At 39.1% G+C, this 15984-nt stretch overlaps 1 protein-coding gene across 2 annotated transcripts in view; it reads left to right on the forward strand.

Annotated features, from left to right (window-relative positions):
* Positions 1 to 15984, forward strand: part of CDK6 (cyclin dependent kinase 6) — a 138719-nt gene that overhangs the window by 42883 nt on the left and 79852 nt on the right. For both annotated transcript variants that reach the window (XM_065832134.2, XM_065832135.2), the window contains exon 4: positions 14488 to 14655. In XM_065832134.2, coding sequence (XP_065688206.1) covers positions 14488 to 14655 — 168 coding nt within the window. The remainder of the gene's footprint in view (positions 1 to 14487; positions 14656 to 15984) is intronic.

The raw sequence follows: 15984 nt of genomic DNA on the forward strand, positions 1-15984 counted from the left end.
TCTAGTTTATGATTCATTCTAAAATATTCTTTCATTTGGAATTAGCTTCAGATATTCCTGTTCTGACAAGCAGAGTAAATATTTTAGCAAGGACTTTTTAGAGAGAAATTTTGACAGTAACATACTCCTCCCTGAATGTTAGAAAGGAACTACTTGCTATCCAAACCCAGAGTCGGCATTTTAGTGGAAATGGTTGCAAAAGTATACGTAGGATGTTACAAATGTAAAATGCATTTAATGAAAGAGTATACAGATGTCTTTCATACATTTTAAATAAAAATGTCTAATTTGAGACTTGAGAAAGTCAACAGCGATCTCTGAGCCACATGCTTGTTATTACAATAGTATGTTGTGTGTAACTGTCATTCAGTGAGAAGCAACTCAGACCAAAAAGGAAAAGACATATAAAAACATGAAGTTAGGGAGGAGAGACCATCTTACAAAGCATTTTTCGTTATGTTTTGCCTTGATTAGAAGGCTTTTCCTTTGCTCACATAATTCCTGCTCATGTCTATAGGGCTTATTGAAGACATAGGAAAAGGAGAATAGAGGCCAAGCTGTGTGGGCTATAGTGAACCAAAACTGCAAAGAGATGCATACTTGACAGAGAGTTTAAAATAAAAATAAACCACAGTTTCTTTGCTTGGTTTCTGGAGCAGAAAGTCGCAAAACAAGCAGAAAACTTTTGGTTCTTGATGAAATGCTTAATTTAGCTTCCTTACCTCAACTGCTCTGAGTATTTCAGACTTTAACCTTCATTTCAATGAAAAGAATTTAGACCTGATTTGACTTAGGTTTATGTTTGTGAAACTGGGGCCTTGGAAAATATTTCATAAGTAGCTTTAGCCTTATGTTTGCATCTTGTTCTTTTGGAAGTGTGGAGGTAACCTTGATTTGCTAGTTAGTGGAGTCATGCTGTATTGTGACAGAAAACTAAGAACAGTCCTTCAATGACAATAACAAAGACCTACCCCATGGTGATTGATGAGAACGTTGTACAAGTGAAATGAGCTGGAAAGTCATCATCTTGTCTTTTCCTTTGCTACAGGAAAAGCATAACAGAGAGATTTCTTTTATTCTGGTCCTGATAAGGAATCTAACGAAGCATAAGGAGAGGTTACACAGCATGGAAATGCGTTAAACCCAGCTGCTCACTAGCTTCCAAAGCTGCAGTAAATAATACAGTTGCTATTTAATAAACAAAAGAAAACAGAAGTCCTTTGATAGTGATCCCTGGCCTCTCTCATTTGCCCTTCTGAAGATACAGTTTGTTTCTACTTAATTGACTGTCATTTTGCAATAACATAGAGTTTGATATTGTATCGCATGATTTGTAATGTTTGGGTGGTTTTTTTTCTCTGACAGGGAAAACAAAAGACTCGTCTTTCTAGGGCCTGATTCAGCAAAGCACAGATATATGTGCTCCAGGTTGTCTAGATTGTGGCTACTTTTAGTCTCATAGGTTTTCCATGAATGGTTACAGTGAAGATACACAAGACGACATGTAGTTTTATTTTCTACATGGGCTTACATGATCAATACCATGCTTTTTTGCTTGTCACAAGTTACCCTTTTGAGAAGCAACAATGCATTTATCACAAGTTATATTTGTCACATGCATCATTTGTGACACTTCACTTTCAAAAAGCTACTTTTTCATGGAAGTAGTTTGTTCCACCGATTGGCTCTTTTTACAAGTTAACTTTTAACATACCTTTGCCTTTTTATTAAAAATATCTGAAGAGTTTGTTTTGTTTAGCATATGGGGAGGTGGGGGAAGAGAGAGACTATTGTGCCTGTGAACTATTGGAGGCAATCTTCTCCCCTTTCAAGAAGACGACCAACTCTCATGTTGTACCTTCCCCTCCATCCCCAAGCCTCACCCTCGTGCCCAGAGCAGAGCTGATATTTCTCTATTGTGCTAACATTAAGAAATAAGTAGGCTCATCACTCATTGTGTCACCACGACTTGAAGATGCCTTCTTTTTTAAGAACCAGTCAAGTGTTCAAAAGAAAACAAGGCAAGGTTTACACTAATTTACACTGATGTAAATCAGTGTCGTTTTGCTCAGAACTGAAGGGGCTATGGCCCACGGCACTTCAGAGAGACTTGGCAGATGTGTGGGACCATATCCCACCACTGCAGCCACAGCAAACACCTCAAGCACATCACTGCCTGTTAGAGTTTGTTATATCTGAGATCCAGAGATGACCTCCTGAGGCATGCCAGTAGCTGGCATCTTCCACTAATCTACCTTGCTCGGTAATCATCTGGCCTGTGGGAGAAAGTAACCCGAAGAGATGGACCACAGGACCTGAGAGTGAATGTGGTGGGAGAGGAAATACCTCAGTGGGTTGGGGTACAGTGAAGGCATGAAGAGAATGGCCAGAACTGGAGATGGGGCAGGAAAGGCCAACGGGGCACATGAAAGGAGAAAGGAAATAAAGGAAAAGGTAGGAAATGAGAAGAGGAAGGAGATGTGGTAGACTGTGTAAGTGAAAGGGAATGGGCAGCCATTCTCTCCTTGTCTGGTGCTATGAGCATCTTCTGATGCTTTCAGTGAAAATAAAAGATTTCATGCAGTTGCTTGACTCTTCTTGCAAAATCTTTTCTCTGTGCCTTGTCTGTAGGATGAAGTGTTTGCCTATTCCCCTTGTAAAGCTGTTTGTTCAAGAGCTATTAATTTTGAGAATAACTCGATCTGCTGAGTGCTCCCAAGAAACAATTCTTTTTTTTCCACTACTTTTGATTTGGGTGTACTAAGGCATCAGCAAGTTTCTCATCCTGAAGACCATTTTGACAGTTCATACAATGCTACAGCAGTGTTGCAAGGCTATATGTACAGTTCTTGGACTGGGGGTCCTGGCCAAGCTGATTCCAGTAGGCCACTGTCCCCTCTTGACTCCTCCTTGAAGCCTCCTCCTATCCGCAACTTACACGCAATAAATCTTGCCTCTTGTATATATCTGTGGTTTTCTTGAATGCTTTTATGTCTGTCTAACTAAAAGCAAATTCTAAATCTTTGGAGTACTTAATAAGCATTAACCAGTTAATCTTTGCAACACTCATGAAGTAGTTGACTGGTATCGCCGAATTTATAGTACCAAGCAAAAGAGGCAGCAAAGTTAAATGAACTCCTGTAACTGGAGCTCAGGTTGTAATTGACCACAATGTTGAGCCATTGTACAGCACGGATGAACATCATGATATTTCTGTCATGCAACTACATTACAGGCAAAACAACTATTGAAAAGTGGCTTTTAAAAAGTGCACAACTGAGCTTTATTTATTATGTATTCTCTGGAGAGGTCAGGAAGGGATTGTCTTCTTACTATCCTCTGTGTTCACATCTTTAATAAAAACTGTTAACTATTTACTACTGTTAACTATTTACTACAAGAGTATCTAGCTCTAGAGAATATCTGTATTTCAGTGCCTGGTGTTGTGCTGTCACTTTTGTCTCAGAGAAGGCTGGCTACCTCTCTCTGAAGGTCCTGCTGGTTCCATAAACTGTGGGAGGAGGATGGAAACATTAAAAAGTGGCAGGACCAGCTCAGGTCTTTGAAAATTGATGGATAGAGCCCCAGTGACTTCATTGGGCTTTGGTTGTGCCTAATATGAAGCCATCTTCTTCTTCAGCATGCAGGTGCTCTTCATGACTATGCTGAATTCCTAGATATTTTTGTGTTGGAAGCAATCAAAATTAATTAGTCCTAAAGTCCAAACTCTGCATTAACCCCAGTTTTTAATTCACAAAAGTGACTCCTCTATCCTACAGACCTCTTTTACAGTGCCTTTAGCTCTAATGTGTCTCTATATGTCACAAAGTATGTTTCCTTATCTATCAGGAAATGGAGCAGGCCTGTGTTATAATAACTTTAAACAAGTTTTCTATTAAAAAAAATTTCTGGACTGAGTTCATAACTTTGAAGGAGCCGTAGGAATTATGTGCCCAAGTCCTATTGATTTTAAATGACGTTTGGGTTTCTAACCTGTCGGATTCTATTGACTGCTTTTTACTCAATTTTAAAAAAGCATAACTTATTTTCTTGTTGCCATGCAGGTGTTTCATAAAAACCCCATGCATTGTTAGAGAATGCTGCTTAAAAAAACAGCTGAGAAATTAAAGGAACAGTTGTCTTGCGCCCTTTGTGTCTAGCCAAGGATTTGACGGTTTTCAAAAAAGTCATGCTGAAATGTTCAAAGCTTCCTTGGGTGTAGGAGATCTGGTCATCCAAATCCCCTGGGATACTCCTAAAATCTCACCCTTTGTTGTTACGTATCAGCATATAAACAAATCTCAGCCTTCTTGATGGCACACTGCAGACAAATCGAATGAGAATTTCTGCAGAAACGTCAGTAATGTTTCCAAGGTGTTGATAGACCTTTAGGAAAATAGTCTGTCATAAATCTCAACGTATTTACATAATTTAAATGCTCCTCTGGACCAAAATGCATGTGGTCTATGCATTTGCACATGATTTTGAGCATGTTGTTAGCCTTTTTTCTGAGGTAAGCCCTTCTTGTGCTCAGGTGACAATTGCAGGGCAGTTATCTTCCAGGGCCTTCCACACTACCTCTAATGTTAGCTTAAGTTAGCAATCCCCAGCAGATAAATCTACAGATTTACTCTCTGAGAAGACTTTACCTCCTAAGTCTGAAGCTGTTTTTCTTGATGTATGTGCATAGCATTGTTTCAGCTTTCTAATCACTGACCAGCTGGCTTGTTAGCGAATAGAGCTGCGGGCCCCTTGCCACGTTTCATGTGAGGTCTTGGCTGGGTGGCCAAGCAGGCAGCCTGCAGCCAGTGTCAAAGCAATTCAAGAGGTATTGGCACAGCAGTGTCCCCATTAATTTCTGCTTGTCACATGCTGTCATGCAAGTTACACCAGAGAGGAAATGACCGTTAAAAAAAAAAAGTATGCTTGTGGCACTTGGTCCCCTCCAGACCTTATCCCTGAGGTTAAACAAGTGGATACAATTAGCTGCTATCCACAGACAGCTGCAGGGAAGGAGAAGCCGAGATCTGGGCCCCACAGCAACGTGTCTTTCCTGTTAGCGAGAAGTGTTGCCGTCAACATATGCTATATTTTTAACCCTTCACGTAATCTGAGTAAATTTGAAAGAGCTATTATGACCAACAGTGTCACAAAGGTTCTGGTAAACACCTGTAGTGCTGATTGAGCAGCGTTCTCCTCTAGGGAAGGGAGTTTGTTAGTTGATACCATGTCTCATAAGGACCAGTGCAAGCAGTGCTGGAGGAAAATCAGCTCGTCAGTAGCTGATAATTTACTTTGTAGATTATAGATTTTGTAGTTTGTAGATTCTGGCAAGGAGCGAGAAAGGGATTTCCATGAACTCCTCTCAGAAGCATGCTGAAGTAGTTAAAGGGAGGCACATCCAGATTTGTGGATTTTCTGCGTGGACTAATTTCTCTGATTACATCAGGAGAGCTTCCACAAGGGTTGCAATAAGTGATGATATGCTTAGGATGTCCAAAAATGCAGCTTGGGAATGTAGAAGCAAAGTTTATGAAGAGGAAATGGCAATGATGTGCCACAATGAGAGAAGGAAATATATTAGAAACAATCAAAAATCTTATTTAAAAACTGAAAGCACTAAGCTCTACTGAGAGGTGATAAACATAGGGGAGTATACACAGTGCTCCAGAGCAGATTGACTTAGTCAAGTGAAAGTCTGGGTTTTACACCAGAAGAAAGAGGCTCACAGCATCAGTTGAAAGAAGGATGACTTGCCTTGTTGAGGAACATGACCATTAAAGAAGATGGAATTACATGAAAGTATACTGCAGAATTCAAACTGCAACTCTGCCCCAGCCATTCAGCTTGACCTGATGTGATGCTTAGATGCCAAATTTTGGCTGGTGTCAGTCCCCAGACGTGTGCCGGAAGGGGCTTCAGAGCCAACGTGTGCAAATCACAGATGCTATTTCAAGTCATCTGCATGGGGCTTACCAACCGGGTGAGCCAGTAAAGGTTTGGGGGATTTCTTGGTTCATCTTAGTCCTCATATCTTTTTCAGATGGTATGAGGAATAGCAACTGTCAAACCAGGATGTGCTGTGACTACTGTCTCCAATACAGTTTTATGAAAAACTTGTAATAAAAGAAAATATGTTTCCCGGAAAGTATTTGGGGATGTACAGAACTGTGATGATATCATCCAGAGATACAGGGAAAAATCTGTTTGTTTGCTTATCTAGGCTCAGATCTATCAGAGCTGTGCCTTCTATTGTGTTTCTCTGCTGGACACAGAGTGGAAAGGTTTGAGCAGTGAAAAAGATTGTTAATCATAAAGTTACACTTACCTGCTGTAAGAATTTCACAGTCAGAACAGGTCTTGGTAGCAGTGCTACATTTGCCAACTTGTGTCAAATTATTAAAACAAAATTCCCCTCTTTTGTCATGTAATTTGCATGTATTTTCTCTTAAAAATACCAGTAGCCAGGTAGAAAATGTTATGTGTTTCATTTGCATGTCTGGTAGTTCCACTTTGATAGGAATTTTTGGTGCAATGAATCACTGAAAATAAGTAAGTAGGACAATAATTGTATAGGTTTCCTTTCAGTCATGCAAATTCTTATCATCAAATATGAAAAGTAGCAGCTGATAAAGTAAAACTTGAAAGATCTGTATTGCGAACTGACTTGACAGATGTTGAGATATAAAAAGAGAAATTTGTGAGGAAAGACCTATAAACAAATTAATATTGATCTGGCCAAAATGAATCCATCCACATATGCTGTTACACGTGTATGTACATATGTATCCCACAGATGTTAAGTACACATTTCACATGCTGAATGTGGTCTTTGCTTCACAACTACTGACATTGGTATGAAAATCTGATAGTATTAAGATACTGATAATACAGACATGTACTAAGACTGAAACTTTTAAAGACCTCTAAAATATTAATCCGGGTCTCTGTTTTATGGAAGGCAGACTGAAGGTTACTCAGAATTCTGAGTTCGTTGAACACAATCAGGTGCATCTGTTTGTCTTAATCTCGTCTTATTTATGTCACCTTTGCTGCCGGTGAGCATTGGTGTTTGGGGAGTTTGGAGCAGTCCAAAACGTGCTTGGTCAGGATCTCCTCTGGCACTACAAATTCAGTTGTTCCTTTCTAACTTGTGACAGTTGGTGAGTTTAAGCAAAGGGATTAGAACATGTTAAACCTGCTGTGGTGGCTGTGAATTGAATACAGTCTACAGAGAGGAGCAAGACAATAAAAGGAAAATAATGCCTCAGTATATTGAAAGCTATTATATACATATGTAAAATTCAGTCATAAACCTAAGGCAGTGTAATAGCATTGTCAAACCTGAGACTTTTTCAAAGACTGCCATAAAGTTTTATAATTCAGTTAAAATTTAGTATTTTTCCTGAATCTAATGCACACTTGCTGTACTTTTGCTCGAGGCTCACATATAATGTCCATGATATACAGGCAGGTCCATGCATAATAGTGACATTTGCAAGTTTTACTAGACACCAGACTATTAACTGATTGACTGATTATTGTATTCCACAGTAATTTATTTAGGACTTTCTAATCTTGGTTACCTTACTGCTTCTAAGAGCAACAAAAATGGTCTTCAAAACAGTGTTTTAGAGACTCCAGTCCTTCAGGTATTGTATCTTTCAAATTGCTATACAGACAATAATAGACATTAAAAACAAAAACAAAACAAAACAAACAAACAAAAAACACAGAAAAATCAACCAAACAACCCAAAACAAACAAATAGGAAAAAATAAAAACAAACTAACAAAACCCAGTTATATTCATTTCAGTGTTTGTACTTTTGTAATGGATTAGTATGGATAACATTACCTTCAACGGGATTATTCAACTGGATAATCCAGACTCCTCTGTCTGAGATGTGCTTTCTTTCTTATAAAAGTAGTTTAATATAGATAAGAAACCGTTGATCAGAATATATTTTAAAATATCCATTTATCTACTCGAAGTGTATTGAAGTATCTTTGATATGATCAAAATCATTTTACAATTGAAAAAGAATTAAACAAATATTTTACTTCATATTTAAATATATATAAGGGTTAATTAAGTTTCAAAAATTGTTTACCTTTAGGGCAGCAACATACGAAGCAGGAATAATTATTAGACCAGTTCCTTGCATAAGCTTGGCATGTATTAGTTTCCTTCTGCTAATAATACACTAAATAAATTTGCTGTATTTTTCTCTCTGCACAGCATTTTATTCTATGACCAGAAAATGAACATTTTATCTTGTACAGTAAAGTTGATTAATACGACTAAGTGAACGGTCATTTGGATTTATTGTTCTCTTATCAAAACAGTGAACTTATTTAAATTGAACCTGCTGTGAAGTTCACGTTCTCTTGGTACCCTCTAGTTAATTCACAGGAATATCCCAGCAGTCTTCTCTTCTGAGGGACAACCCTTACCCTGTGAATACTTTCCTGGAAAGCAATGGGACTACTCTGAGATGATAAACTGTTACCCAATATAAGAAACAGAGCTCTCTGTCCTGGGTGTATATGGGGTTGGATCATGGGTGACTCCTGAGAGGCAAAGAATGCAGCCTCCTCCAACTCCCTTTTCTGAATGTCCTGCAGGGAGACGGATCAGAATAGCTTTCTCCTGAGAGAAGAAGGAAAAGGGCGCAGGGGCAGGGATGTATCTGCTTGTCACTGTGCCCCAGACACTGCACCGAGCAGCTGCATGGATATCATCTTGCAGCTCCACAGGCTGGGGGCAAATTGGTTCTCTGCCCCCACCATTGCAGTCGTGGCATTCTAGATAGACTGATGTGATGGGTTCCCAGCCCAGTGTGAGGACAAGATTTAAAAAAAAAAGAATCACTGCATTTAACAGGGAGTCACTACATTATTACTAATGCCTCTGGGATTCAGTGTAACAACATTAATCATGTCTTTTGCTATTCATGTATCTGTACTGCGTAATTCCTCAGGAATGCCATTGTTTTTTTGGCATTAATTAATGTTGACTGTTTGTTACAAAGTATAACCATAGAAGTGCTGTAATTATTCTCCTTCAAAAATAGGCCCTAGAAAATGTGAAAACTCTTCAAACTTTCTTTTCACCGTTTTTAAAGAACACTCTTTAAAATGAAAGCAATTTGATAAGTTCTGTAAAATCCTGTAGGATACGAAGGAAGCTTCATCCTTCTCTTTTGCTCAGAGGAGGTCCTGCTGTTCAGTGAGAGGCAGTGAGCCTTTTCATCAAACTAGCTCGACTGATTTATTACACGTTGCTGTCTAAAATTCATCCCCTTTGTTTACACTCGTGGTTCTCTTACACAAACACTCCTACAGGAAATGTTCACAATGAGTATCCCAGCACCTGCCATCCAAAATAGGGACATTCCATTCTGCTTGGCAAAAAGAGGAAAATGAATTACGAATAAATAGAAAGTCTGGATGAAGGATGCAGGTTGTTGTACAGGTGCGTGAGGTGCTCCACAGAGGAGCAGCAGAAATGTTAGGAGATTCCAAAGGATTCTTGGGTTTTACCAAATGTTAGCAAGGAAATTGAGCAGGAAGAGGAAAATAGGCAGGTAATTAAAAAAAAAAATTTTTTTTTTTTTAAAGGCTGTTAAACTGCTGTGCATAAGTACAAATGTAGGGTCTGCTATAGCTGAAAAGCATCTGTATTGTGTCGCTTTTGTTTGGTGATACGACAGTATATTTGTGGGCTTCCACAGACTCATTTTCTCTGCTATTAGGAACTCCTGTCACCATGACCGACCCTTTCACCGTGACCAAGGGGCACCTGGTTAAAGGTTTTTGTTTCTTTACATACTAGTCAAAGAAGGAAATATGTGAGCTTCACATGAGGAGCAGCCATTCATATGTGCCTGTAACTGCTGAGTGCTGATGTTCTCTGAAGACATATTATTCATAGTGTTTTCCTTCAGGTTGCATGACACTGTCCCCCCCCTTTACAAAGACAAAATCTGTCATCTGTACCTTTACCAGGGTGGTGGGTTAGCCTAGCTCAGCAGCTGAACTCCCACCCAGCTGCTCACTCGCTTCCCCCACCTCAGTAGGATGGCTACAGAAAATAGAAGAGAACAAGGAAGAAGAAAGGTTGTGGCCTGAGATAAGACAGGGAGATTGCTTACCATTTACCATCACGGGCAAAATAGACTCACCTTGGGGAAAATTAACTTAGTTTAATGCCAATTAAGATAGGTATTTAATTAGTAATTCAAGGGAGGCGAGGGGGAGGCAATCATTCAAAGGCAGTCATTCAAAGAACTCCTTCCCCTGTCTTTTTCCAGGCTCCACATCACTCCTGACTCTCCCCACTCCGAGCAGCACAGGGACATGGGGCGTGAGGGGCTGTGACCTGTCCATGGCAGCTTCTCTCTGCCGCTCCTTCCACCTCACACTTTCTGCCTGCTCCAGTGTGGCTCCTCTTGACAGATACTTGAATTATTTGGTCGACAGCCGTGCTATCCCCTTTTGGATTAGACAGGCAGAGTACCCCAGAGAATCTAGCTGGTCTTAAATGGCAAGTAAGTTACTGAAGACAATTGACAGATATTCTAGCTGCAAGTCAAGATGGTGGGTGACTTGTAAAGGATCGGAGTGGTATTTTGAAAACCAATGGCTTGGAAAGGATTTATGGATCAGAAGCCAGAGGGACGTTAAGAGGGGTCAGCGAGGCCCGGGGTCAAGAGGGGACGGGACAAGGAGGAGACAAAGGTCTGTAGGAGATCAAGGCTTTCGGTTCCTGCTGCCCCTCTGTTGGGAAGCGAGAGCCTCAAAGCCGACCTGCGGCAGAGGCAGCAACAGCAGCTCCTCAGCTGAACCCAAGCCTGTCCCCATCCTCGTTGACACTGAAGGCAGACTATGCAGTACATATTTCTGTGTGTTACTGGTATTCCTTGAGAAGTTCATCATAATTTGGTCCTCACATTCAGTGCTGATAAACTCAATAAATACCAGACTGAGCAGTGCCATCAGCAATACCACAGATGGTGGAACATGCAAAAGATGGAACATTTCCATAAAAGTTTTGCCCCTAACTGTTTCCATTATGAGGCTTTTATAAAACTAAAGGTTCATATTTGCCTCTAAGGAAAGTGTATTTGTTCGTTGCATCCCAAAATAGCTCAGTTTTCTGTCGACTTATGGATAAATATTACAGATTTGTGCATAGGCTGCACTGAAAATGTAGCCTGAAAAGGGAAAACATTGTAAAGCCATGATTGACTGGAAGTAATCACAGAGGAAAAATGCATATATCTTTAACTCAGGCAAAAACCATCATAGGTTTTGTGATATTAGAAGCATGGCAGAAATCTCACAACAGGTGCTATTCTGTGTCTATGTATATAAACATAAAACATCAAAGAACATCTAATAGATGTCAGTAGAGGTTTGATCACTACTCATTAGAGCTTGTTCCTCAAATCTGCAAAGGCATGAATCTTCTTGTTGTTGAGTAGAATTGATCATTTTTCAATTAACTTTTGAAATATGCTGTTAACTGTAATTCCAAAGTATGACATGCCTAGCTAGCACAGAAAATGTTTCAGGGAAAGGCAGACATGGAACAAATTAATCCTTGAAACAGATGAAGACTTTCTTGCTGTTATTTCTAGATCTTGGTAATTGAGATTATACTGTGTAATCATCACTAATAAAAATGAATGCATTTCTGTCAGATGAGTGGAATTATCTCAATTTAATTAGTTAGTGATCTGACTTGTGCATGTTTACAGCCCTTATCCAATTTACAAGCAAAGGTTAGTGTCTTCTGATATTAGTTATGGTATCAAAGAAAACACGCAGCCAAGACTTGTTCTGATATTGCTTGTAAGTGGCTGACTAAGAGTAGGGAATAATTTTCCAAAAGTGAAGCCTAATTGTTTTTGACTGGACTTATGTACTGCACAAAATTAAGCATTCATTATGGATTAAAAAATAATGTAAATGTTCTCTTCTTTGCTTTGGTATTGAAAATCTATTTGTGCAAACAAATATCAAATTCTGAGCTGCACAATTTGATATTCTGTATTTAAAGTGCATAATAATAAGCCTATGTAATGGGATTCTGGTTTCTGCCCTTTTTCTAACTGGCCGAGAATTTAAAAACAGGACAATAATGAATCACAAATAACAAATTGTCTTTTTACATCGAAGTACCCGTCTTTAAACACACAAATCTTTGGGCTGTTCTTCCAAGATAATTTTGAACTGAAGTCTGTTCACACATGTAATCAAGTAACAAGGGATAGCAAAAGAGCATAATCAACAGTCCAAAATGAGTACTAGAGAATAGCCTGTGTGGACTAACTCTGAATTTCCCGGAAGAGGAAATATAGCACTTTTTTTCCGTAGTCTTCTTTCTTCTTTCTAATACCTTTGAAATTTACACTTTCCCGGTATACTTTTTTGCTGCATATCTCATTTTTGTGTGTGTGAAGAGAACTTCAGTAAATGATATTAATCTTTTGAGTCCTGTGGGGGGAGGGAGAGATATAACAGTTTCCCTTTTCAAATGTTTTCTTTTTTATCCATGCCTGAAGAAGACTCTGAATTTAGAAACTGAAGACATTGCTTGCAACTTGCAACTGGCAAAGCAGAATCGCATTTGCTGAGCTAGAGGAAGAAAGTCGGAACAAAACCAGCATCAGTTGTAGGAAAAAAATACTCTCGATATGTTTGGTCACTGCAGGAATGAGTTTACATACTTGACAAATGAGTAGGATGCAGAAATGTCACCAGAAAGGGACTCACCAGGGTCTACTGACTAATCCTTAAGTCTTTAAATTGTTTTCTTATTTTCTGTGATATTATGTCTACCTGGATTTTTTTTTTTTTTTTTTAAAAAAGGGCATGCTCTTAAATGTTCTTGGTGTGTTCTTTACATCTGGAAGACTGATATCTAAAAACTGTTGGGATTTGATAGCACTGAGTGAGAAAATAGAACGTGTATTAATTCTACCGATGACCGAAACCTGCATAGCTGCAGTCCTAGCTCTTCCACGTGTTTCTGAACTGCAAAGGGAAATTATATGAATATAAGAAGATTCAATACACTTTGTATATTTGTTTTAAAGGAGCAAACCGTATTATACTAGTTATTGAAATTATCAGACCTTAGTTTTTCCTGGGAAAGCAAAGGGAATAAAAGTCCTGAGCTAGAAGGGAATGGGATTCTTGGTTTCTTCAGAGATGATAATAATTAAATGCTGTCACAGCATCCATAGTTCCATGATAATATTTCCACCATCAGGGTCTTCAAATAAAAAGTGATTACTTTGTGAGGTATTTTTTGAGCTATTTTTAAACCCATTTTCAGATACCATTCCTTTTAATAGTGTGCCTTAAATATCCACTTGAAAAATGCCTAAGTCCACAGAGACAACAAAAGCAATCAATTTCAATTTGTCCTTTGCCCTGTTCTCATATTTCATGCAGTCCACCTCTTCAAAATAATTTTGATTGCTAATGACAGGACTGGCGGACCCTGTGCTGTGTGGCTTATGGAAAGGGCATATGTCACCAGCAAACACAGAGCTGGAGATTCATGAACTCAAGTCAAGTGCATACAGAAAATAAACTTTTTCTTTATTTCTTTTATTTCATTTCTTACTTGTTGCAGCACCTTCTCGTAACTGCCTGTTTTGCAAATATAATTTTCAAGTTGACAGTATCCTTCTAATATGGAATTCAGGGGATTTCTAGTATTTAGTTCTGAGTCTGTTAGTTCATTCCTTTCACATTACTAAGATTAATATGAAAACATGAGTACAGATGAAATAGTTTCTTCAGCTGTGGAAATGTCAAAGAAGATTGCATCACTATAACAAAACAGAAAGCAAAATGAGAACTGTTACTTATGGTTATTACGCTGATGTAGTGCTAAACTTTGTTCTAAAGGTAGTTTCTGTCCTATTCATAAATTCTATACAACAGGTTTTTCCAGCTAAGTTTTTTCCCTCTATAACATTAAATTCCAACAAAGTTGTTGTTTAAAGAGCTTTTCTGATTGAAACAGATCCTTGTGCCTGTTGAAGTGAATGCCCACTGGGGCAGGACAAAGCATAAACTTGTAAGATGCAAATTGGTGTATGGTTTAAAGTGAAGAGCAAAGGGCTGAAACATATTTCCCTTAATTAGAAAGCATTCTTTTGAAGTTGTCTGGGATTTACAGACGTACTTTTGCTATTTCTTTTAAGTATGTTGACCAGTCTTTATACTTCTATCCATGACCTTCAAATAATTCAACTAGAACCAATACATCAGCTTGATAAGTACACCTGTTTAAGTCAGCTGGTTCTAGCAACATTCAGTCCCTTTTATATTAGTAGGTGTTTTTATCTCCTGTGCACATATTTAAGTCAATATTTATTAAATTGGTTTTGCAGATTAAGACAGGGGGCTTCTTGTTTGCCACCTTGTCTTGATAATTGCATATTGATGTTTTCTTTATATTTAGGATATGATGCTTCAGCTGTTTCGGGGACTGGATTTTCTGCATTCACATCGTGTAGTGCATCGGGACCTGAAACCCCAAAATATCCTTGTAACCAGCAGCGGGCAGATAAAGTTAGCTGACTTTGGCCTTGCACGGATCTACAGTTTTCAGATGGCTCTTACCTCAGTGGTAAGTTTCTAGAGGTTTTTGGTTTTCTTTCAGTGCAGCATTTCAGCGTGCTTTGGTCTTGATATTCCTGTTTTTTTATCCCATATTATAACACTGTTTATAAAACTATCTCTGATATTGAAGTTATTTGAGTCGCCAAAAACAATTGCATTCCAGTTAGGATTGAAGTTGTGGTTATTTCATAAAAGTAATCAATTACAGATTACTGGTTTTAAAATAAATAATATCTGACTACTGAAGGATAGGTATGTGCTAGTTTTCTGAATCTCCATCAGTCTAGCTTCTGTTGTGATAATGACTTATTTTGTACGTGAAGCCAGACAGGTAGGGTGAAAGTTTCTGAAGTGTCTATTTAAAGATAAAACTCTTGCTGATCCCCAGGCTCTTGCCTGAAAAGTGACACAGATACTTGTGGAAATGCCACACCGTCACGCCTCTGATTTGCCGTCTCTCTGAATATGGGTTCAGTGTTTGCTCCCATGTTACTGAATGGTTTCAAACAGGGCTGTGCTGGAAGCAGCTCAAGTGCATGTGGCAGGCAATCACAGCCATTTCCCAAGCCGAGTGTTGAAGAGCACCTCCAGTATCTCCAGGACCCTGCCGTTGTTGCCCCTCTCCCAGGAGCTCTCCTGGTTGTCCTTGGCTCAGACAGGAGCTTGTTCCCAGGAGGTCTGGCCCTCTTCTACATCAATGGTGGTAGGGCAGCCCTGCCAACTCCTCGCTTTTTGACCCCATTTCCTCGCCTACTGGCCCTGCCCTCAGAATCAGCTGCTGTTGGCTTGGAACAGCATCTCTGAAGTGCACTCCAGACTAACCATGCTGCATGCATGGTGGGTGTCATTTGTTTTTGTTGCCGGCACATGAGCTTTTTTGTTTCCATTTTCTATTCTGAATATCCCAACTGCTATGGCAGCATCACTTATGCTAAAGACAGGAAAGGGAGAACTGCTGAGAAGAGAAACTGAAAGGAGTCCACTTTGCATTTTACACCGTACTATAGAAATTAGCCTGGCTCACACTGATAAAAAACAATCTGTTGTTATTATTAGTTACTGTAAGAGTCTTCCCATTGTTGTGTGATGTAACTATGACATCCTGAGTTCTGACTTCAGTGTGAATGAAGGCAGGAAGCAACAGAAAATGATATCATCTTGCTAAACATAGGAAAGTATCATCATTGCATAAAGCATATGTAAGCTTGTGTTTTGAGGCTGGCTTTTATAATTGTCTGTAAGATGTAGCCTGAATTCAAAGCTGAAAGAAAGTCCCTGCTGAGGTCAGTGAGGACTGATCACGTTGTAACTCAAAACAGAGCTTTGAAGAGAAGGA

The sequence above is a fragment of the Patagioenas fasciata genome, chromosome 2 (genome assembly GCF_037038585.1).
Source record: "Patagioenas fasciata isolate bPatFas1 chromosome 2, bPatFas1.hap1, whole genome shotgun sequence".
Taxonomy (NCBI): Eukaryota; Metazoa; Chordata; class Aves; order Columbiformes; family Columbidae; genus Patagioenas; species Patagioenas fasciata.